Here is a 22,527-nt window from a genome sequence, read left to right as displayed (position 1 = left end):
GTAGAGCGCAGTGTGTGTGGTGTAATTATGTGTTTATGATGAAGTAGTATGTTGTTTCTTTTATTACCTATGTAATAAAAACATCTAAAAAAAATAGACTGTAACTGTTAACTTTTCTTTTTTACCATTCAGAAGCACATTGGGGCAAACTAATTTTCTAGTATGTAGGGCAGCGCATATGGGACTGCGTTACATGTCGTCCACAAAGGACAATTTATCCTCTTTTATTAACCATAAAAGGCACACAGAAACACCGAAACAAATTGCAGTGGTGCTGTAGAGCAGTCTGTGGCATGTCAATACAAAAAACATATTTACTTTAAATGTCAAATAAAAATACTAATAGTAATAAAAAAACATTAATAATTAAGGGTCATCATCATCCAGCTCTGCAATTGTTAGACTATCATTTATTAATGTCTAAAGGTCAACAGGTTATTGGTGTCATTCTCAGACAATTGTCTTTTACACTTGCTTCATCAAAAACAACAAAAGGCTGACGAGATACAAAAATATGGATGTAAATAGTTATAGTATAGAGAGAATATATGAAGTAAAAATATACCTTAAGAGGTGAGAAGTGTTGGGTGACACACAAGTGATTGGAAGCAGAGTCATAAGTTAAGTCCTGATAAGTTTGCAGTTTTCTTTTAAAATATTTAGTTAGCTCATTTCCAATCCTGCAGCAGATGACCTTGAAGGCTATTAGTCGAAAATGGAGTTAGCAATGCTGCTTTGTGCTGGCCCATTAAGAGCTCTGGGGATCTTGAATTTCTTTCTAAATGTCAAGAAAGGCCAGTGCAGAGGGGCCAAAAGAGGAATAATGTGCTCTCTGTCCCTTTGGTTCTGGTTAATTGTTGCACTAAATAATTTAGAAGTTTGTTTTGTTTGTAAAACTTGCTAAACAGCATTGACATCGTCTTAAATAAATGTTTGATCCAGTTTTCCCTGCACAAAGTTTAAATCTGGATCAAGATAGATCGATAGATAGATAGATAGATTACCAGACTCCGCTAACGCAGCGCGTGGACAAAGCTCTGGGCATGATCTCTGAGCCCTGTTGCATGAAGCCGCCCACTGGGAACCACAGACTGTTTCCCAACGTGTACTGGTTCTCCAGGATATCCCGTCGCTCCCGGAGGCATGGGTGAGGGTTGTACCACTCATATGGGCTGAGTCTGGGGGGGGGGGAAGAGTCACAAAAGTCCTCTATTAACACATGAAGCAATCATGATGCCTCTTCTATGAGGGGGCCTCTGCTTGTTGTAGCATGTTTGTCTTCTATTGTTGGTCCATTAACTGAACTATTAAGATGTTTTTTTTTCATGCATTATTGTTTCAAAGGAAGCATTAACAAGCTGAGATTTTAACTGCTTGACTGGAGTTCAATAGTCATGCTAATATGTGAGCATAAAAATGCAATGTGCAAACATATACAATTACAAGCAGAAAGCAAGAGGTGGTAGAGAGACCTGCACTTGTTAATTAATAAGATTCAGATATATACTTTTTTGCAATAGTCCATCATCCACCCGATCTCGACTTCCGATCCCTTCCCATCTGACTGTGGAACACAGTCTACCACCCCCCAGCAGCAGGATCAGCACCATGTCATGGTAATCTGGTGGCAGTGGCTCGGGTTTCTTGGGTCACATGGTGCAGATCAACTCCCATTACAGGCTGCATTGGTGCAGGTATTAAAAACATCAACCCTCAACACTGAGGCAGGTACTTGAAAATGCTTGTTGATCAATATTTGAGTCCTTTTTTGAATGGATGGGAACAATTTCTGCACCAGTGTGTCAAACGTCCTTCTATCATCCCCAATCAGAGTGATATCAAACAAATTAAGTGCCGTCAGCCCCACCACAACAGCATCCACCTGTTAGCGCCAGTTAGGTGTGTTCAAAATGTTTGCTCATGTCTCCCCAATATCTCTATAGATCTGTGATGACGTCAGAACCTTGAAGAATTTGATCCAGAAGAATCCAGCATTTCCCACTGGAGACAAAGCCAGATGTTCGTTATTTCTATCGGTATGGTAATCTATTATTGATTTCTATGCTTTGGCTCGTACCTCCCCCTCCCCACCAGCCAACGACACTCGCACATCCAGATGTGTTACCTGGCAGCAAGGAAGAGGATGCAGCTGACAGCCAGGTAGGCCAACAGCATGAAGAGCCAGACAGCCGGAGAGAACGGATCAAGGAAGGAGAAGTAACCTGGTTTACGGCCCTGAAATACACAAACAAAACCTACCATTAGGTTAAAAATCATTTTGAATTATTTACACTGATTGAAACAAGATGTTCTGATTCTGGGTCTATCCAGCAGCAGTCTTCTCCCAGTTTGACATTACCAGAAAACTTCCAAATTCTGAAAACAGGACCTTGGAGGGGGGTGTTTGTTGGCGAGTGTCTGGTGGCTGGTTAAATTAAACATGTTTTAAATTCAAGATGAAAGGTTTTGCAGTTTAGCACAGAGGGGTCCTCGTGTCCCCAGCCGTCAGCAGTGAATTGTGATAAAGACCATCTGCTGGTCTCACAAAGCACATAAAGGCTGTCGGCAGAAATAGACCTGCCATTATGAGAAATCATATTTAGTTGAAAACTGGCAGTGATTAAAAATTCTAGAAGTCGTTTTTTTTAATTTTTGCAAGGCAAATCTTATTAAAATGACATCACGTATGTGTGTCAGCAATCTTAAATTATGGGAACATAAAATAGTGAAATTACTGTTATTTTGTTGTGATTCAACTTTTTTCCTATTATTCCCGTTTTAATGGTACGTCCCACTGGCAGAGTCACAGTATGTTCTCTCTGAGTGGTTTCTGGTTTATTATTGCTGAGTAGGCGTCACATTCATTTCTTTCCCACGTAGGCGTAGAGGCAGTTCATTCGACAGGCAGCCACCGTCACACCTCACAGCAACAGCCTCACCACGCAATAGAACCGCTATGATGACCAGATAAAAGCATGTATATTTTAGCATGCTAAATACATTACACTGACCTCCATTACAAAACCCACTATATTCTATAACCCTGTTGTATCCCATAATAAACACTGTCAATTAAAGAAAGAAAAAAATAAGTTTTGAAGAGACCAAATTAGATTCCCGTCTTTGCTAGAGGTGATCTTGTTCCAGTGTGAAGTAATTGGTAGCGTTGTACAAACGATCAGTGCAAAAAAAATAAAAGATATTCAATGTTTGATTTGAATAAGGATTCTGAGATTATATAGTTGAATACAACACATATCTGCATGTGTTCAAGCTCATTATAGGACAATGCAGTCACGTTAAATCTGACAGCTCTGCTGAAATTAAAAGCAAGACAATTACGTCTGCCAGCCTAAAGGGCTTTATTACAAACACACACATCTAGCATGTATGTAAATAGCGTCAATTTAAGTAAATTTAAAGATGATAATCTTTCTAATTGCTCAAGCTGTTGAATTGTGCACACACATTAGCGAAGCGGCATCGTGTTTGTCAGTGTGTTTTGCCTCCTGGTGTTGAACAGTGTATATTTATGTCTGCTCTTTCCACAAAATCATTCGTGCTCAATATTTTATCAGAGTGCTTTTCACTCCATACGAGAGACGGCAGTTTATTATCAGGAGTACGAGGAGCTCTGACATCACTAGCGAGGAGATGCCAGCCGTGTTTGGGGAGAGGAAGTGTTATTACTCGGAAAAGACACGTGAGACTCCCGCACAAACTAATTGCTAAGAAATGAAACAGCTGTTTATTATTCAATAGACCGGTTAGTAAATTATGACAGGCAGCAGCAATCAATCACATGTTTGACTGATGATGTGTTTGTCATCAAAATGCAGCAGCTTTTGCTCAAATTTTGTTTGGTATAATGTACCAGCTGTGTTGCTTCAAACATAATCTTTTACTAATTAATAAACACTGATTAGATTTTTTTTCTTTCTTCTTGCCCAAACGCCTTGGAACAACTCCATCTTTGCAATATTTATCAAACGCGGAGGTGCAGTTACTTTGAATTGTGTCAGTTGCTTTGACATTTCATCTCAGTTCTGTGTCTTTATTACTTTTTTATTCAGCTTTTAGTCAACTTAAAGTCAGGGCATCTGATAAAACACTGGGTTATTGTTAGCATTTCCATCGATGTCGAGCCCAAATGATAATTTTTCCTCTTATGTCACTCTAATCCCCCCCCCCACCATTTGCCTTAGTGATTTATTTTGTTGTTAAAATATTATCTAATAAAAAAACAGTTTTAATGATTACAAATGCAGCATTACATGATGTCAGTTTAAGGATCCATTCAGACATAATCACGCCCGTCTCCAGGCCAGTCAGCCGGGCCTCTATCCCCCTCTAAAGTTTGACAATCTACTGAAATCGTTTTGGCTGAGACCTCTGGTCATTGGCTTTACCAGATAAAACCGTGCAGCACGAGCTATCGTGAGGGAAACTTCAGGGAGAACCAACTAGATGATAAACTGTTGCACGTACCACTCCATGAACAGAATATATGGATTACAATGTAGAAAACAAAAGAGCCAATCGTATTTGTCTTTGTGCACAAAAAGTTTTTGTTTTCCTTTTTTACATTTACATTTTTTTACATTTAGGTTTTACTCTTGTCTTTGTTGTGCAACAAACCATTATTATTATTTTTAGGGCTGATTAGAATGCTTAATCGTAGATGACAGATTATTGGGTGCCTGTGCTTCCCTGCTGGAAGCTCCTCTTTCTTCTCTGACAATAATTTATTCATTCTCAGTTAGGGAGGACATTTGACAGCAACAGCACTGATGGAGCAGCTCTGTTTCCTAGGCAACCAAGGTTACCAGATACCCGACTTTGTCCTAGTCCTGCCAGTGAGACAGGTGGTTGCGCTTTAAGATGCACGGAGTGAGAGCCGTTAATTAGAAGGTGACCTACATATGCATCATTTTATCTGTATACATGGACATTCTCCAGTGGAATGAATCATATTTAGGAGAACATTTGGGGCACAAGACACATCCCACAGAATTAAACACTCCAATACCAGGAAGACCTTCAGAGTTGGCTTGGTATTACAATGACATCACTTGCATTGCTGAGCCTAGTCTCATCAGATGAGTGACATTAAAGTTAAATTAAACTGTTCTACCTCACAGCCTTTATGTGGACCTGAGACGACCTGTTTGTCAGTTTCCCTTTACATGCAACAGTTCTTTAAAATAAAAAATACAACAACCACTTCCTTTGCAAAGACTGTATTCTACTGTATAAAGTGTCATTAAATTACATTCATAAAAGAAGAAAAGTGCCACGATATTCCATTAGAAAATGTAAGAGAGCAATTTTTCAAAGTGAGCAACCAATGCAGAGAGGCTTGAATGTTTGGTTCATTACAGTATAATATTGTAAAGCCTGAAGAAGAGTCTCAGTCAGAAACACAATATCTGACTTAGCAATAGACTCAACCCCATCACTGGGTTGCCACCAGAGTGCTAATAATAATGCTAACAGCAACAAGCTCTAGTTTTAATAATTATGCATAAGTCATTCCATGTTATATTCATCATCACGGGTTTTAAAGAGCCCTAACTTCTGGTTTAATTATTCACCTGCTGATTAAAAAAAGAAAAACAGAATCATGTAGCTCCTCTAATATTGGTTGCAGTTGAGGCTAATAATAACATACATATGGAGGATTGTTTGTATTGTTGTTCATCTCAATGGATTCCAGCGAACCTTGTAAGGATGGAGCATGGACATATTTATATTATCGGAAAGTGAGTCGTGTGCAAGACAGTTTCTGCAGTCCCACCCACAATGTCTACCGAGAGGAATTTGTCTCTTTCTACTCCTTATTTACAGAATCATGACACAGCAAAATATACTTACCGTAATTTAAAATTGGCCGACTTACAACCAATTCGGCATACGACAAAACCCTCAGAACCAATTGCATTCGTAAGTCGCCGACCCCCTGAATTGATATCAATATCCCGTGTTTCACGAGCATGACCTCACACGTGTTATGTGCAACTCGAAAGGAAAGTCTTGATGATGAAATTTTACTAATGCAATTCAAAATGGGAAAATGAAATTCAAAATATGTTACAAGGAAAAAGGTCATATTTACATTTTGATAGCAACAATGAAATGGATTATCTATCACGAGTGTGTCTATTATTTATCTGAATGTCTATCTGTGTTATTTCTGCATGCTGTGGACTCATTGCTTCAACACATCCTTGTGATCGGATGTGAGCTGTGATCGCAAATGACTTCAGTTTAGAATGAACGAGTCACAGACACAGAATAAACTACAACTGAATGGATGCACAAATACCGTAAACTCCACAAGCTCTGTTTAATCATGCAGGACGGCGCCACGGTTCAGTGGTTAGTCGCATTTCCTGTTTGGGTCTCCATGTCATGTTCTTTGCGCCTCACATCCTGTTATCTGGCTTTCCTTTTGTCTTCACATTTTAAATTGCAGTTTTTGCCCCCTCTTCGTCCGAGCCTATTCTACCAGGTCAGTTAAAGTTTATTGGTGTTTCTGCCCTTTGTCACGGGGATGCTGTCCTCGTATCTCCTTCCAGTTTGTTGCTCTCATGTTTTTTTGTGCTCTCCTGTGTATGACACAGGCATGTAATTTTCTTTTTTATGTTTTGCATGACGTTTAGATTTTGGTTTATTAAACCACTGGATATTCCCCGTCTCACCTTAAGTCTGCCTTTGGATCATCAATATTATTTTAGCTGAATTTCAATAGCAAGGTGTCACAGTGCTGGATTTTGAACCTGCAGCTTTCTGTACATCCATCCACAGAAATCAGATGATAGACAGCAATGAACTTGGCTGCTACTCCTTTTGCCTCCTGTATAGTCCAAACTCGCATCCTGCATATTGATATTAAGTGGGTGAAACAAATCAACCAACCAAAGGCTTGGTGCTGCAGAAATTTCCCCAACACTGCAAAATAAGGAAATACAAGCATTGCAGATACAACCAGGCGCTTTTAGCGGCTCATTAGCTTCAGCTTTGCACGACCATACTGCCGTGATTCTAATGCTTTTGTAAATACGTCGACATGCTGTGTTTAGGGGTTGCACTGCTGATGATATAAGAGTTTGCTGTTGGTGTCGTTGGAAGGATATGCTCTCTGAGAAACTTTCAAACTCCATGCGGCCCACTACATCTCAGATCGAATGCACTAATACATGACATCTCTTTCCAAAGTAAGTCCTGCTGACTTTAAACCAATTACAGGAACTTAGACAAAAAAGGATTCCAAGGAATTAAAAAAAAAGGGCAACCAATAAATGGTTAAATAAGATGATACATTATGTGGATCCAATGATATTTGTCTCTGAAATGGTAAAATGAATGAAGAGTACTTTCCCTAATGTCAATTTTCTAATGCTACTTATTTGCAATAGAGTGTTTCTACCCTGAATTGCTACTTTCACTTCATTTAAATATCCAAATACTTGGTCTTCCACCAACGGCTGCCAAGCAGAAATTCCAGAATGAATTCACTTATTTATGCAAATGTAATTGAAAGTATGCCAAACTAAAGGACATTATGTACAGACACAGAGCAGGGGGTGAGCAACACCCTTGCACCATTTTCATTTTGACCACGGTCCTGTGTGTGTGCGTGTGTCCTCAGCACGCCCTGTTAGCCAGTCTATCTACTGTGTAATATGATCACCAATACTGCGTTGTATAACAGCAACCTTGGTGCTTTGGCAGAGTAAATTTATGATGCCTGAGTTTAAATCTACCTGTTCAGACTGGGGGCATGAAATTCTCCTCCCGATGGAAACAATGGATCTCTGGAAGCTTGTCAGCTCTGCTGCGTGACAGCCAAAGTCACTGCTGCGTGCCATTACTGAGAGTAAAAATGTGCTCTTCTTCAACTTAACCATTATATAAACACTTAAGAGAATGATTTTTCAGTGTGAGGATGTCTCAGCCATGCAGATATTAAGCAGCTGGCTGATCACCGAGTCAATACATCGAGGCACTAACAGCGGACCGGATCCAACATGGAGGACAGATGGTGGAGGTGAATACTGATGAGACCTTCAATAACCGCAGGCAGCGACACTGCAGCACATCATCAGTCTGTCCTCAGAGGAGATGCATCATTATGTTTTAATGACAACTGCTATTAAATGCATGTTTTATTAACCTTTGCTGCTATTAACCAAATGGACATTCACACTGGTCCAACTGCTGTCAGCAGCTGAGGTGACAGATTTAAGGAGTTAAATCAGTTAGAGCTCTGCTGAGCACATCAGTCCTGGGATTGTGAATTAAAACTGTGGCATAATAGAGCTCCAGACTTTTTTTTTTTGCATCTGTATCTGTAGGATAGAAAGTCATGGTGGCGGTAAACTGCATTTTCTTTTTCAGGCGTTGTGCATGCTCCCATAAAATAGTCATTTGGTGCATGATTTTCAGTGCAAAATAGACTGATCAAATGCCGCCTACTTCAATCCTGAGAAAATGCTTTTAATTAGGAGAGCTATGAAGAAGGTAACATAAGAATATTGCATCAAACAGCAATGGTATCGCAGTAAATAAGGCTTCAAAGGAAAACTGACATACAGATGCTGATTGAGTACATTCATGAGTTCATACGCTTATCTCACCCCTTTCAGTGCCCCCCCCAATTTATCTGAAATGTGACAACCTTACACCGAAGAGATCTTAAACTACAAACTGAACGAGGAAGAGTTAAATATCATTCTGCATTTAGGTCTGTCGTGTCTCATAGTTGGGACAATCAAAGTTTAATTAGCTCTATAAATGTAATGTTATCTGACTGTTTAGTTGGTGTTCTAACCAGTAGTGTCAAACAGATATTGGTCGCACAATAATAACCCGAAGTTACTGAGCCTTCGTCGTTCTGTCAGTGCATGGATGGGTGTGCTGTGTCAAATCTAAATTGCTAACATTACGTGAAGCAAACAGAAAATGCTATTTTCCGCATCGCCAATTGAAACCGGCAATAAATAAATACGTGTCATACAAAGGGATACACACACAGTTTGCGTGTGCAGCCCTGCTAGTTTGCATACACAGCTGGAAATAGCAATCGCTCACAGAGAACATTGGCAGGAAATGATGAGAAGCACTCGACATAGAGTGGTGTGTGGCATCAGTTACCACTAGCAGCTAGCAGCAGTTAGCAGCTACCTAATAGAAGAAGAAAAGCATGTAAAAATGTAGCCCCAGCCACCGATGCTGCTGTGCAACAGGTCAGAAAGGTTTTGCTCTCAGAGTAAAGCCGTGACGCTTCCTGAAAAAAAACACATTGGATGCTGCATATGGGGTCGGGCGGCCCGGTGGCACAGTGGCAAGCACTGTTGCCTCACGGCGAGATGGTCGCTGGTTCGTCTCCGACTTGCGGCCATTCTGTGAGGAGTTTGCATGTTCTCCCCGTGTCTGCGTGGGTTCTCTCCGGGTTCTCCGGCTTCCTCCCACCATCAAAGACATGCAGCCTAGGCTGATTGGTGACACTAAATTGCCCGTAGGTGTGAGTGTGTGTGTGTGGCTGATTGTCTGTCTCTGTGTTGCCCTGCGATGGACTGGCGGCTTGTCCAGGGTGTACCCCGCCTCTCGCCCATTGACTGCTGGGATTGGCTCCAGCTTGGCCCGTGACCCGATGACGGAATAAGCGTTTGGAAAATGAATGAATGAATGAATGCTGCAGATGGGATTTAAGAGTAAATACAGGTATTCGTTGCTGAAAATACCCAATGCAATATACCAATCAAAAGTATATATATGTATGCTCCATTGTGCCCTGGGCATGCCCTGCACTCTTTAAGATTTCATTTCATGATATCCTCCTGGGACCCAGCCCGCCAGTTAGCATGGCATCTGTATTGGACAAATGTCCACTACAGAGGATATACTAACTGGCTGGCTCTCAGGAGGATATGCATTCAAGTTATCGGCGCATCACCCTGTCACGTTCTCATAGTCTAAACTCTCTATCACATTTAGTTAAAATTATCAACTGTCCCCAGTGACAACTTTTTCACACTTATTTTTTCCTTTTTAGCAAAAAAAACCAAACAATGTTGAAGACCATTTCTGACTTTCATCGTAGGAAACATGGAGCCGTCTGCTATGCAAATACAGAAACGCCCTGTTGGCCTGTTTCGGTTTCTGCAGCAGGCCTGTGTCTCACTCCCAGGTGCTGCAGAAGCATCGAGTCCCTGTTTCTAATTCCAGTCAGGGAGGCAGAGTCACCGATCCTCCCTCAGAGGCTGAAAAAGACATATTTTTCAAGTCGGGCTCTCATCACCTTCCCTCACCTGAATCATCCTCCATCTCCCTCCAAAATGAGGATGAGAAACATGCCCTCTATCTGTGTCCCAGCTCTTTTATCTGCCCTACCAGCGCTCCTCCCTCTGCATGATCTCTCCGGCCTCAGGAACATTTTCCGTCACCACCTCCTGAACTCACAGTTTGACTAAGTGACCTGAGCTTGTCATTGGACTCTTGTTGCCTCCAGCAGCAGGAGTCCAGCAGAGGAGGTGGCTGCTGTTGTTGCTGCAGCGTTTTCCCATCAAATCATCCGCCAGACAGAGCGAAAGAGGCAGGAAATGTCAACAGGTGCAAAGTGTGTTGCTCGATTTGTTAAAGATGTGTCGATCCGAGGAATCCACGGGGATTGTTTCAACGTCTTTAGCTCAAATTTGGAAGAACGCAAGCAGCCTGCTGGGCAACTTCTCAATATGTGCTTGTTGCAGAGCTGAAGTCAAAAAAACAACCTGCATTTTCAGATCCAGTTAGATAACAGAGTCACTTTCTCACAACTCCCAGAGAGGAACAAAGTCTATAAGATTAATCAGAACAAGAAGGGGCATGTTTTTGATTATGGATTGTGTTTTTAATTTAGTTTGCTGCTATTATTTTGAACTTTTTGTCTTTTTACCTGTTTGGAGTCTATAACACCGTCTTGACTCAGATGTCCAATAGTTCCTGCTCAGCCTCTTTGGATGCTCGAAATAAATTACATGAAACATGTATTTTTTTTCCAGCAATATGTTTATCCTGTGTTTCTCTGCTCCTTTTCCAGCCCTTGTTTAGTTTAAGGATTTGTTATGCTGGTGTGACCTAAACCATTTAATAGCCAACTCTGAGAAGAGAAAATCAACTGGAAATCAATTCAAAAGCTGTTTAAAATCATGCCAGGGGGGGCATGGTTTCACCCCTGTATTGTTCAGTGTGGATTAGCAAAGATGTTGTAGAGACCGGGGGGGGGGTCATGTCTTTGATCATGACACCACGAGGGTCACCAGCAGCGATTCTGATTACGTACTCAAATGGCTATACAGTATAAATGGTACTGGCCATGACCAGGAGACACCAAAGTGCAAATGGACATAATAAACGATGCAGTGATGCATTTACCAGATGAACCCGGTAGAGGATGCTGATCCCCAGGGTCATGAAGGGTTTGGAGAAATCGATCACCTTCTCTCTCTCTGACGTGATGGTGAAGCCGGCGACAGCCAGGTCGGCTTTCTACAGAGAGAGAGAGAGAGAGAGAGAGAGAGAGAGAGAGATGAACACCTACTGGACCGTAACATAATATTCAGTTGGATAAAATCAGTATATAAAATACAAAAAGTGTATTACTTCTATCTGATTTCCAATGGAAATGAAAAGAGCAAATGAGAAAGGGATAATGGAGCAGACAGATGGAAGAAGAGGGAAAACATTTAGATTGACTGGTGAAGTGTCAGAAAAACCATTTGAGGCAGAACTGAAAGAGTATTATTTCCACCATCTCCTCCTCGAATAAGAAACAACAGCAGAGGAGAACAAAAACAAAAACACTGGAGAAGGTCATCGGAGAGCAAAGGGGATTGGGAAACATGATTGCAAGAGGGGGACAGATGAAGAAAGATGGGGTCAAGTAGGGATAGACTACATGTAAGAAAGAAGATAGAAATCAATGGAAATGAAGAAAAAGAAAAGATTGTATTGGAAACAAGTGCTATAATTGTCTGATGTGCAGGTAAAGCAGATTACAGGCCAAAAATGCTGTGGTTACGTCAATAAACGGAGACAGAGGCAATATTACAATGTTTTTCCTGTTCCTATCAGCCTAATGGCTCCTAATTTATCGTATAATGAGCTGAACAACCTCCAGTGAATTACAGGCAAGTTCGACTACATTGCATTAGCAGAAAACATTTTGGGGGAAAACACCATGCCTTCAGGAATAAATCAGTTAATTATTTAATGACACACTTTCTGCTTACTACATTTTCCCTCCAGGAACGTGTCGATGGTTTGAGCTGCGTTGATTTTTCAAACAGGGAGTGCATTTATAAGATCATTACATCAGGGTCAGTCAAGTATCAAATGAACAGCAAAATTGCAGCTGCTTTTGATTGTGTATTTGCAGGAGGACTCAAAAAAACAGGCTTTCTGTTCACAATTTTGCTTCCGGTGTGGACGTTGCTCATAAAATATAAATAACTTCGTTAAAAAGCACTCTGCATGCTCCAGCTGACCACACAAAACTACCTCATATATTTATCTCATGATGTTCCACCAATTCAGATCTGGATTATATTCCTGTTCTGGGAGATTAAAATCCTTATTTTGGAGGGGGACATTATGTATGATGTCACCGCAATGAATTTGAGTGGACAGATCTCGAGGGACACTCAGAGGTCTGGACCCTGGACACTACATACGTTTTCTTCATGAACAGAATATTTGTGTTACCGAGTAAAATCAGGCCCCGGTGTGTGTTGGTCTCCTGCAGTGTTTCATGTCTTTTTTTTGTTTTCAAGGTTAATCATCCCTCTGCTGGAACACAAGTGCAGATCCCCATTACTGTCTGCGCTGACTGATACAGTGGCACATCAAACTGACCTGGAGACAGTCCAACAGTCTCCAATTAAACATCCATCTCTTTCCACAAAGTAGTGGAGTATTTCAAACACGCCAGCCACATTTAAAGGCGGCCCCTTTGGTTCCTAATGTGTGAACCTTCTTTGCAGGGCTTCTGAGGCTTTTAATGAAATATTGATTTTTTATTGTGCTGAAGTTATTGTTGAGTGGGCAGTTGCTACCGAATGCATCACAAGTTAACAGTAAGTTGTTATTATGTAGGTCCCAGAGGACAACATGGCACTAAAACTGCCAGATAAGAGCTATGGTGCCTGCTGGGGCTGAGTGAGTAAATCATGGATTTCATACTGGCCTAGTTTGACGCTAAGACACACTCCAGCTACTGACGGGACCTTTTATAATCGTTTCCCAAAATGTATTGGATGCGTTTTACACACCCAAATAGCTTCGGGAGGGCAAGATGATATCTTGTAGAATCAGTTTACCTGACGTGGAGAGATTTTGTCTGAAATGGAGTCTGTTGTGTGAATTTAATAACATTTTAAATGCAAGAGCAGTTTGTGGGAACAAAGAATGGTGCTGAATTATTTGTTTTGCACCTGAAAAAATGAGTTCAGCTGAGAGTAAGTGGATTAAATCTTTTATGATGCTCCAAAATTTTAATTTCCTGATCATTTTTAGGGTTTAATGATAAACTTAAATTTGCAATGGATGAGATGGATGTGGATACAGGTCAAATGCAGAATGTTGTCTCTTTTAAATATTTTTGTCATTCCCACATTAACTACTTGGATTAGCATGAAACCTGGTGTTTATCTCTCTCTCTCTCTCTTTCTATATATATATATATATATATATGGCTCAAAAGCTGAACAACCGATAATCTTTAACGTATTTCTATTTCAATGACGCTGCAGCAGTCTTTTACCATTTAACCTGAGAAACTTAGAAAGCATCATTAAATACACTCTTTCGAGTTTCACATATGAGGAGGACTTAACCTTACTGGATAAATATGGTAGAGTGAAATTAAAGTTGAAAGATAATCTCATTAATTTTAAGTCAACAGAGAGACAGAGTGGATCCATGCCCGAGCGTTTATCTGGACCCCAGATGCCTTTCTGCTCCTTAATTAACACTAAATTGATTAACAAACAGACACCTCTTGGACGAATTTTACACACTTTCCTCTGATCCAAGGCCTTATAGAAAGCAAAGTGTGTGTGTCTGAGAAAGAGAGAGAGAAAGAGAGAGAGAGTAGATCGGGGCAAATGAGAGAAAAAAAAGTCCAGCTATAAAAGTTTGACTACCTGCTGGCTTGTGTGTGCGTGTGTGTGTGTGTGTGTTCATGCTTGGAGTGTAATTGGAACAGCTCTGTATAATTAGTGAAAAGAGAGGCGGTTGATTAGCCTCTTAATGACCTGCTTGTGTTCCCAATTTCATGTTTCCGCCACACACACCCATCCCTATGCAAACACATGCACACAAACACAATCATCCACCACCATCACCATTACCATCAACAAGGTCCAGGCCTAAAACAAAAAGTGTGTGTGTGTGTGTGTGTGTGTTATGAGACCCGAGCCAACAATGCTACAAACCGCAGTGCAGCATGCATTGTATGGGATAGCTCACAACGTTTGTTTGTGTTTATAATTAAACTGTTCGTCCCAAACGTCCACTTCCTGGGAAGCCTCACACCTCAGTCGGACAGAGTTCACCTCTGTGACAAAGTGAACGTTCCGCCTGTACAGATCCACTATCTCTGCTGTTATATCTGAGAAGACTGGCCTGGATTTATTATTTACCTATAAACACAAACAAACGTTGTGAGCTATCCCATACAATAGAATAGCATTGTTGGCTCGGATCTCATAACACACACACAGATCACACAGTAGATTTCACCACCAATCTCTTCGAACAAATTTACAAGACGCCAAAACAGAATTGATTGTTTCCTACTTACTGTATCTGTTGGTGGCTTATGACAAAACTAACCCAAGTTGCTGTTCAGTGAAGGAGGACACATGGTCATTGAATAAAATCAGTTTGGTCCTGTTGATGCATTAAGCACAACACACATATCTCTAATATAACCGTTAAAACTGTTTAATGACCCGTGTCAAAACTTACTCTGCACAACTGATTTTTAATTTGGTTGGCACATCTACACATCTTACAATGTGAAGGTGTGATTGCGAGCTGTTGCCTTCCCCCTCACCCTGTTGATCAGCTCTCCCACCATGCCGGTCCAGCTGCCGTTGGGTTCCGGCGCGCCGTAGAGCCCGTCATCGACCAGCTTGATCTTGAAGGAGAACTTCAAGATGTCTGCCAGCTCCCGCAACATGTCCACACAGAAGCCCTCGTACCGGTCGTTACCCCGATAGTCCTGGTAGTTGGGTTTTCGCATTACGTATGGGTTTTCCTGTTGGAAGAGAAGCGACAGCGTACAGCAGCTGCTTCCAAGGAGGAGGGGAGCCAATTAGAAATGCTTGTGTGCAAATATAAAGAATGGATGTTTACCAGTATTGTGGTGACAATCAGAGTTTTGTTAGCTAGCGTCTCTGAAGCATTGAGGTCCAGGGAAGTGGAGTTCATGACCAAAGTGTTGTTGGAGTACCAGGTGCCAATCTGCCCATCCAGGTTGAAGAGGTGATGTAAAAGGGAAAGGTAAATGTGAATTTAATAAAGCAAGCATTTTAATACAGGGGGGGTCGTTGACTTACAACGGAAATTGGTTCAGAGGGTTTTGTCGTAAGTCGCCCCATGTTAAATTACGGTAAGTATATTGTGCTGCGTCATGATTCTGTAAATGAGGAGTAGAAAGAGACGATTTCCTCTATGTAGACACCGTGGGTGTGACTGCGGAAACTGTCATACAATCGATTCACTCGCTTCTGTACGTTGTAAAACGCCTCGTAAACAGACAAAAAGAAACAACAGACCAGTGTGGTCAAACAGCCTCGAGTCGTTTAGGTCGGAAGTCAAAACTGAGTACACAACCTGAGTGCAATCAGTCCTCTTAAGGCCAGTACTTCATACTCTTCAAATCTTTTGAACCCAAACACCTGGAATCATGAGTGGCAGAAACTAACTTGAACAGAAAGCCCTTCTGTTCTTCACATAATGCATTTGGAACAAAAGTGTGTTTGTATTGGATGATTTAAAGGCGTACGAAATCTAATGTGTTGTGATGAAACACAGATGGAGGTGAAGGACAAACATCAATAAAATGGTGCGAAGAAAAAGAAATGCAGAGTAAAGGTAAAAAAAAAAAAAAGCAGACAGAAATACTAAAATCAAGACAAAGCGAAATTATCATCACTGCAAAATGAATGTTTAAATCAATAGAGGAGGATCTGACTCCTTCCAGCCGGTTCAGGAGGTTAAATAAGGTCATAAATATGTACAATGCAATGCACATCTGCTGACCTGATCGCACAGACATCCCGACCTTTTGTTTGTCTGTGTGTTTATTGGCTGTTAGGATACTGAGCTGACAGGTTGATAAAGAGTGGGGGAGCTCCTTTGAAGTTGAAGAAATTCATCTCTATTTGGTACATTACAGGCATCAAACCATTCTCTTGTCCCTAAATCATGTCCACCCCTTTTCCATTTGTAAAATCCTCCATTCTTGCTTGTTTGTTTACCCACAAAACATTCTCAATTCCCAAAGTCTCTTAAAATGCAATGAACACAATCATTGCTTTAAAATTCAGGGAGTCTTCATAATTTGCCAACAGTGTCATGATGTGGCTCAGGCTTGTATTCCCTCCACTTGACCCCATGTGACCTCTGACCTCTTTATGACCTCCAGGGTGTTTCTCCAGGATCTTCAGGGTGTAATTGGTCCTCTGGCCTTTGCTGTTGAACTCAATGTGACCTGTTAGGCCATCGTACTCCACCTGAGACCAATAGCGAGAGAAAGACAAAGAGAACGAGAGAGAGAGAGAAGGAGACTGAATCATACATCATGCTTGCTTTGCACACTTTACTGAATCAAAATTGAGATATTTCTTGCAAATCTAGCAATGTTGGAGTTCCTGCTTCCTCATTGTAAAAGACAGTGTTTTACCCAATTGTTGTTTGGTTTAGCTCCTTTTTTGGTCGCAGCCCAATCCTGAGAAAACTACTTGATTCTTTAGTTGCTAAATGTCGCAAATTTCTTCCTCACCTAATGGAACCAATTAAAAATGAGACCAGGACATTTTCTAGATGGGCTCTACAAAGCAAGTTTACCCAGATTCACTTAGCTACAACAGCTAATGACGTGCCTTTTCAAAATATGCGGCTGTAGGCGTAGACACATGGTGTTAAGCCAATAATTAACATGATTAGCGAGGCAGAAGTAAATCTAAGCTTTTGTGATTTTTCTTTTGTCAATTGTGTGCCATTACAATGTGCAGGGCAGTAATAGCAAAGACAGTCCTGATTTTTTGTGTCCAAGTCCTTTGTTTTCTTTATGCTGTGCTATTTAAAGAGCAATAAAATGTATTGCATAACATTTTAAATTGTGCCAACATTAAGGCCGACCCTTCTGTAATAGGCAGATAATGCTTGTGGCAGTTTTATCACAGGCTTTAAGCGAGCAGCAGCCACAATGAAGACAATTATTGATTCAGATTGGAAATGTTGAGGATGAAAAGACATTGAAAGAGAAAGAGGGGGAGTTCCTGCAAGTGTGTATGTACATTTGAATGTGAGGATTGTGTTATAGACATTTGCATTCAAGCATTATTTTCTCGTGCTCATGTTGAGTGCAAACAGAGTATGATTGCGAGTGTGTGTGTGTGTGTGTGTGTGTGTGTGTGTGCACGCACGCTAGTGTGTGCATGACTAAAGATTAATTACATCCCGCAAACTCAAGTGAGACAGAGGGAGATGAAAATAGAGGAGGAGGTAGGGAGACTCCGGTTTCTGCCAAATACATTGTAGAGATGATGATGTGATGAACTGAGAGCAACAAAAACATCATGTTTTGGGGAACGAGGGAGATATACTCAGTAAATAAATGACAGACAGAGAGGAAAGCTGGTGACAAGCATAAATTAAAGAGATAATAAAACTCTCCAACACCGTCTTACGACTTCAGCTTATCCCATTAAAAAGCGGCTAATTCTCCCGCACTATAAATATTACTGGGTGGTGTTTCCATTCAAGTGAACTCATATCAACATAACAATATTATTTGTTTAGTGAAATAAGAAATATATATATTTCTATACATAAAAACCTTTGCACAGTATATCTATGCAAAGGTTTTTCTTTCCTGGTTTATGTCACAGGAGGATGATGGTCAAAACAACAATTTCTACTCCTATTTCTGAGAAACTACAAACTCATAATTCAGAATGAATGCAGTCAGGGGATTAACAGCACAACAACAATAGCTTTCTTATGCATGCATGCATGTGCATGGAGCAATGTGAGAGTTTACCATGCGTAGGTAGTTCATGAGGCTGGTTCCATGCTGCCAGATGAGTGGTGACGTGCAGCTCAGTGGCTTCACCCCAATCTCCTGACTGCGGTTCAGTTCCCGCACGGCGCCCACCACGACATGAACAGCATCAAACATCAGGGCTGAAGACAGCTGCAAAACGCAAAACCAAAAGAACAATCAAGTCTAAAGTTTACAGTGGGAACCTGAAATATCAACAGTCGTCATTCCATCCTTAAAATCTGTGACCGCATGACTGTATTTATTATTATAAGCCCCTTTCCTGGAGGTCGTTTTTTTCAATGTAGGATAGTATAGCCTCAGCATAGTGTAAAAAAATATATAAATACTGTGCCATCATCTTCAATACACACAAATTCAGCAGAACCAGTGCAGCTGATGGTCATCACAGTGGAGCTGCACTTGTGTCAAGCAGACGATGCCCAATATTAACTCTCTTTCAAGCTTTGCTTTGGTCTCCACCAACTTTAGCAACTGGATGTCCCACTTTATTCACCAGCTCAACGGTATCTGTTGTTTCCTGCTGAGCAGGCGGTGGGCAGTGGCTTTATCAGACCTTGCTAAAAAAAAACCAGCGAGGCAGAAGCAGACAGGAAATGTGTCAGAGAACCAAAGCTGGAGGCAAAAAAAGAGTCTAGAAAGCCAAGAAGAGCTACAGAATTTGTGATTAGTCTGTCATTCATTTATTTTCTTATACAACAATTGAACTGCGCAGACAATAGAAAAACTGTTTGCATGTTTCTTTTGCCGTTCCTACAGGGGAAGACATCGAGGAATGATAAGAGAAAAAGAGAAACTGAAGCGCTCCTGCTATCAGCGGCGTTCAGTGTGCGGCTCATATGGCTCAGCGATCCTATCGGAGTCGGGCGTTCTGGTCTGTTTGGTCAGTTGTCAGTCAAACTGACACTCAGGCAAACTGCATGGAGGCAGAGCTGCTCAGTCTGTCGACGGCTGATAAAAAAGATGGATTCATGGCGGAGTGTGATTGGAGTCCTCTGCTCTCTCGTCAATAGTTTTGGGACTGGATGATAATGATAACTAATTATAGTTGGAAGAGAGAAGGATAGAGAGGAGACGATAGAGGCAAAAAGAGTGAAATATTCAGACAGCTCTGACGGAAGTGTTTGTTTTGTCACAAAGCCGTTTCCCCAGGTTTGGAAAAATGTACTCAACTATATATTGAGATTCAGTACCCGCCATTTATTATAGCGCAATATGGCATCAAGGATTTGTTGGTTTTTAGCTCTTCCACCATGATACATTGTTTGAGAAGTAATTGAAAAGTAATTCATCCAATCAGCACTGGCATCAATCATTTGCATGATTTCATTGGTTGGTTCATGCAGCGTGGCTATTGGAGGTGAAGATAGGACATTAAACGCGGCACTCTTTATGTCTCACCTTAAATCATGATTATGAACAGATCACGATCGATCATGAACCCTAACCCCCCCCCCTGACTGAGGTGGAGCTCAGACTTCACATTTTAATTTGTTCTGTTGAACTTGTACGAATGCATGCGCAGTCGCTCTCAAAGGATGAACCTTTTGCTAGAGACGTTTAATTGGACTAAAGTGTTTTAATACATTTAATCGATAAATAATAATAATTAAAACGCTGAACGTTTATTGCATTCATAAACAAAAATGCATTTATTAAATATGCATTTACAAAATGCGTACGGAAACATAAAATCAACCTGTGACAGTTCCATAATTTGCTCTCCATTCTTCAGCAGATATCAGAGACCGTTGGTGAGCTTGTCCATTCAGGTTGGATTTTGAATGTAAGAATGTTGCCAGACTGATTTAGATAAGAGACCACCAGTCTGTTCAATATACTGTCCATAATTATAGCCACAATGGTAATCACATTTATTGTTGAGGGCCGAAATCTCTTTGTGTGGTCAGGCTTCAACACACTGAAACTGCAATCAACTCGCACAATGCATTTTGAACAAATGACTGATGATAATTAGACACCACTCAGATAGAACGAACCTCCGTCTAGACGGGCTCAGTTTTTTCCGATGAAGTTTCATCAGTCAAGCTCACTTTTTAATGTGATTTGTGGCTGAACTTCGATCTCCCTGTGGCAAGCCTTCATTTTCGAAACAATGCTGTAATCAAGCTGCAGCATCAGGAGTAAGCTGCCTCTCCTGGCAGGGGGATAATATATACTGTAAGCCGCAGCTCTTCACCCATTCTCCCTGATTAACACACCGAGCACGCAGCACAACATTAGCAGTGCATTGTGTTTCGGTGATGATTCAAAACCAAAAGGGACCCTTTGTTGGACCTAACCCCTATTTCGTCAAAGTAATTCATCAAGGTCCATTCGTGAATGTAGTCATAGGAAGTAAATAAAGTAAATGATGACAGAAAAGAAAAAGAAAACAATGTTGGGGGAAAAACAAAGCCTTTTTGATGGAGATAGACTTTTGCTCTGTCCGTGGTGCTGAAATATGTACCCATATAAATAGCATGAACGCTATTTGGATAACTCTTTCCAAAATCATGAAAATTAGGTATTAGCGAGTTATTTAATTATTTATTTTCAAATCTCATCATCTCTTACTGTTTCAGTGATGAAACATGTAACATTTCCACATTTATACACTTTTTGTTGTGCTTGTGTCGTTTCAAGATTGAGCACATCTTTAAAAACAAACAAACTGTCTGCCTGACTGTCCACTACAATAATAACACAGCATTTGGCAGACAGTTATAACATATCAGATGCAGTTGCTGGGAGTCGGGGGTTTCCTCATACTATTATTTATGGATGGGTTTTATGGCAGACAGCAGCTGCTGCGTGATAGGGTGAAAATAAGACGAACGAGAATGGATATACAAATAAGCGCTTTGAATTACTTTTGTCTACTGCCAGGTGACGTGAAACAATAGAACGCACGGAGGATAATATTGTTGTTTGCTTTTCATCCATTCCGCATGATTATAAAAAAAAAACAAAGATGTAAAGCATGCCTTATTTTTACTGACACTTCTTCTTCTAAAGGGTTCAAATGTTTTACAATATTGTTCCACGTCAGCAGTCGTTTCAGACTCTTCATTCGAGCATCGTGTAATAACGACCATAATAATTACAAGCAATAAGTTCATTACAATCAAAGCAGCCGTATTAATGGCTCCACAAAGCACCTTAAGTGAATGATTGTGAGTAATGAACCTCTGGGAGATGTTATCTGCAGTGATAATGATGCCTTCAGTGACTGAGACAAACACTATTGTCATCACTATTAACGCTATCAAGCAATCTGTTCAATGTGTTATTGCCTCTGCTCACATCAGAGCTGCAAATGAGACACACAGTTCTGAAGGGATTTATTTGTCCTGATGGAACTTTTTGTTAAATCGGAGGACAAGGATGTTGAGAGAAGGATCGGTGGAGGAGTGGCTCAGGATCACAGCCACTCAAATATAAAAGTGCCCACGAGCACAAAGTCTTTTAGCGTCTTTGTGTTTTCTTCAGATCCTAACTTTGTTTTCCTTGTGACATTGGAATATTTGTACAGATTGTAACTGGTAATCAAAATCCAGCTCTCTTTTACGACTGAACTCATTATGCAGAAAATCACATATTACTTATCTTATTATTTTTGAGACACATTCATTTTTAATGTCATTTTCTAAAATATGTTCTTGATGGGCCAATGGTAAAACAGATACGCAGACATGGTTCCGCCATTTGGGAGAGAGCTCAACGGATCTGAGCGGCAGGGAGAATTCTGCAGAAAACCTGATTACATTCACGAGGAAACCAAGAAGGAATCATGCCGGTGGAGCAGGAGCCGCAGCGGAGCGATAGAAATAGCAGTCTGGTTGTAATGGTTACACTGGTGAGGGCGGCAGTGAATGGATAATTCCCACCAGACTACTAGCAGATCAAGGAGCCAGTGATGTGTATGCCTGTTACACACCTCTGTAAACAGCTACTTCATATCTCCATCTTTACTGAGTCTGAAGAGCCACTGATGATGTCATCAGGGTTATCTTCTCTTAGATATTGCAAATGACTGACACATGGTCTGTGTAAGTAAATGAAATACCTGGACCTGGAGGCTCTAACAACCAAATTGCATTTATTTTATTTAATTTGTTATTTTTTTAATCTGCTTGCATTGAAAAATAAATGTTCTGTGACTGCAGCTCTCTAAGCCGACACCAACATTT

At 40.8% G+C, this 22,527-nt stretch overlaps 1 protein-coding gene across 1 annotated transcript in view; it reads right to left on the bottom strand.

Moving 5' to 3' along the window:
- The window catches only part of LOC137902924 (glutamate receptor ionotropic, kainate 5-like), a 52,164-nt gene that overhangs the window by 8,539 nt on the left and 21,098 nt on the right, over positions 1-22,527 (bottom strand). Inside the window, exons 8-14 of the mRNA XM_068747030.1 lie at positions 18,314-18,466; positions 16,677-16,781; positions 15,400-15,507; positions 15,098-15,301; positions 11,416-11,529; positions 2,126-2,235; positions 1,005-1,178 (exon numbers count right to left, since the gene is read on the bottom strand). Of these exons, the coding sequence (XP_068603131.1) occupies positions 1,005-1,178; positions 2,126-2,235; positions 11,416-11,529; positions 15,098-15,301; positions 15,400-15,507; positions 16,677-16,781; positions 18,314-18,466 (968 nt within the window). The remainder of the gene's footprint in view (positions 1-1,004; positions 1,179-2,125; positions 2,236-11,415; positions 11,530-15,097; positions 15,302-15,399; positions 15,508-16,676; positions 16,782-18,313; positions 18,467-22,527) is intronic.

Source organism: Brachionichthys hirsutus, chromosome 13 (genome assembly GCF_040956055.1).
Source record: "Brachionichthys hirsutus isolate HB-005 chromosome 13, CSIRO-AGI_Bhir_v1, whole genome shotgun sequence".
NCBI lineage: Eukaryota > Metazoa > Chordata > Actinopteri > Lophiiformes > Brachionichthyidae > Brachionichthys > Brachionichthys hirsutus.
Note: the sequence above shows the minus strand (reverse complement) of the source record. Positions and strands in the feature narration are given on the sequence as shown.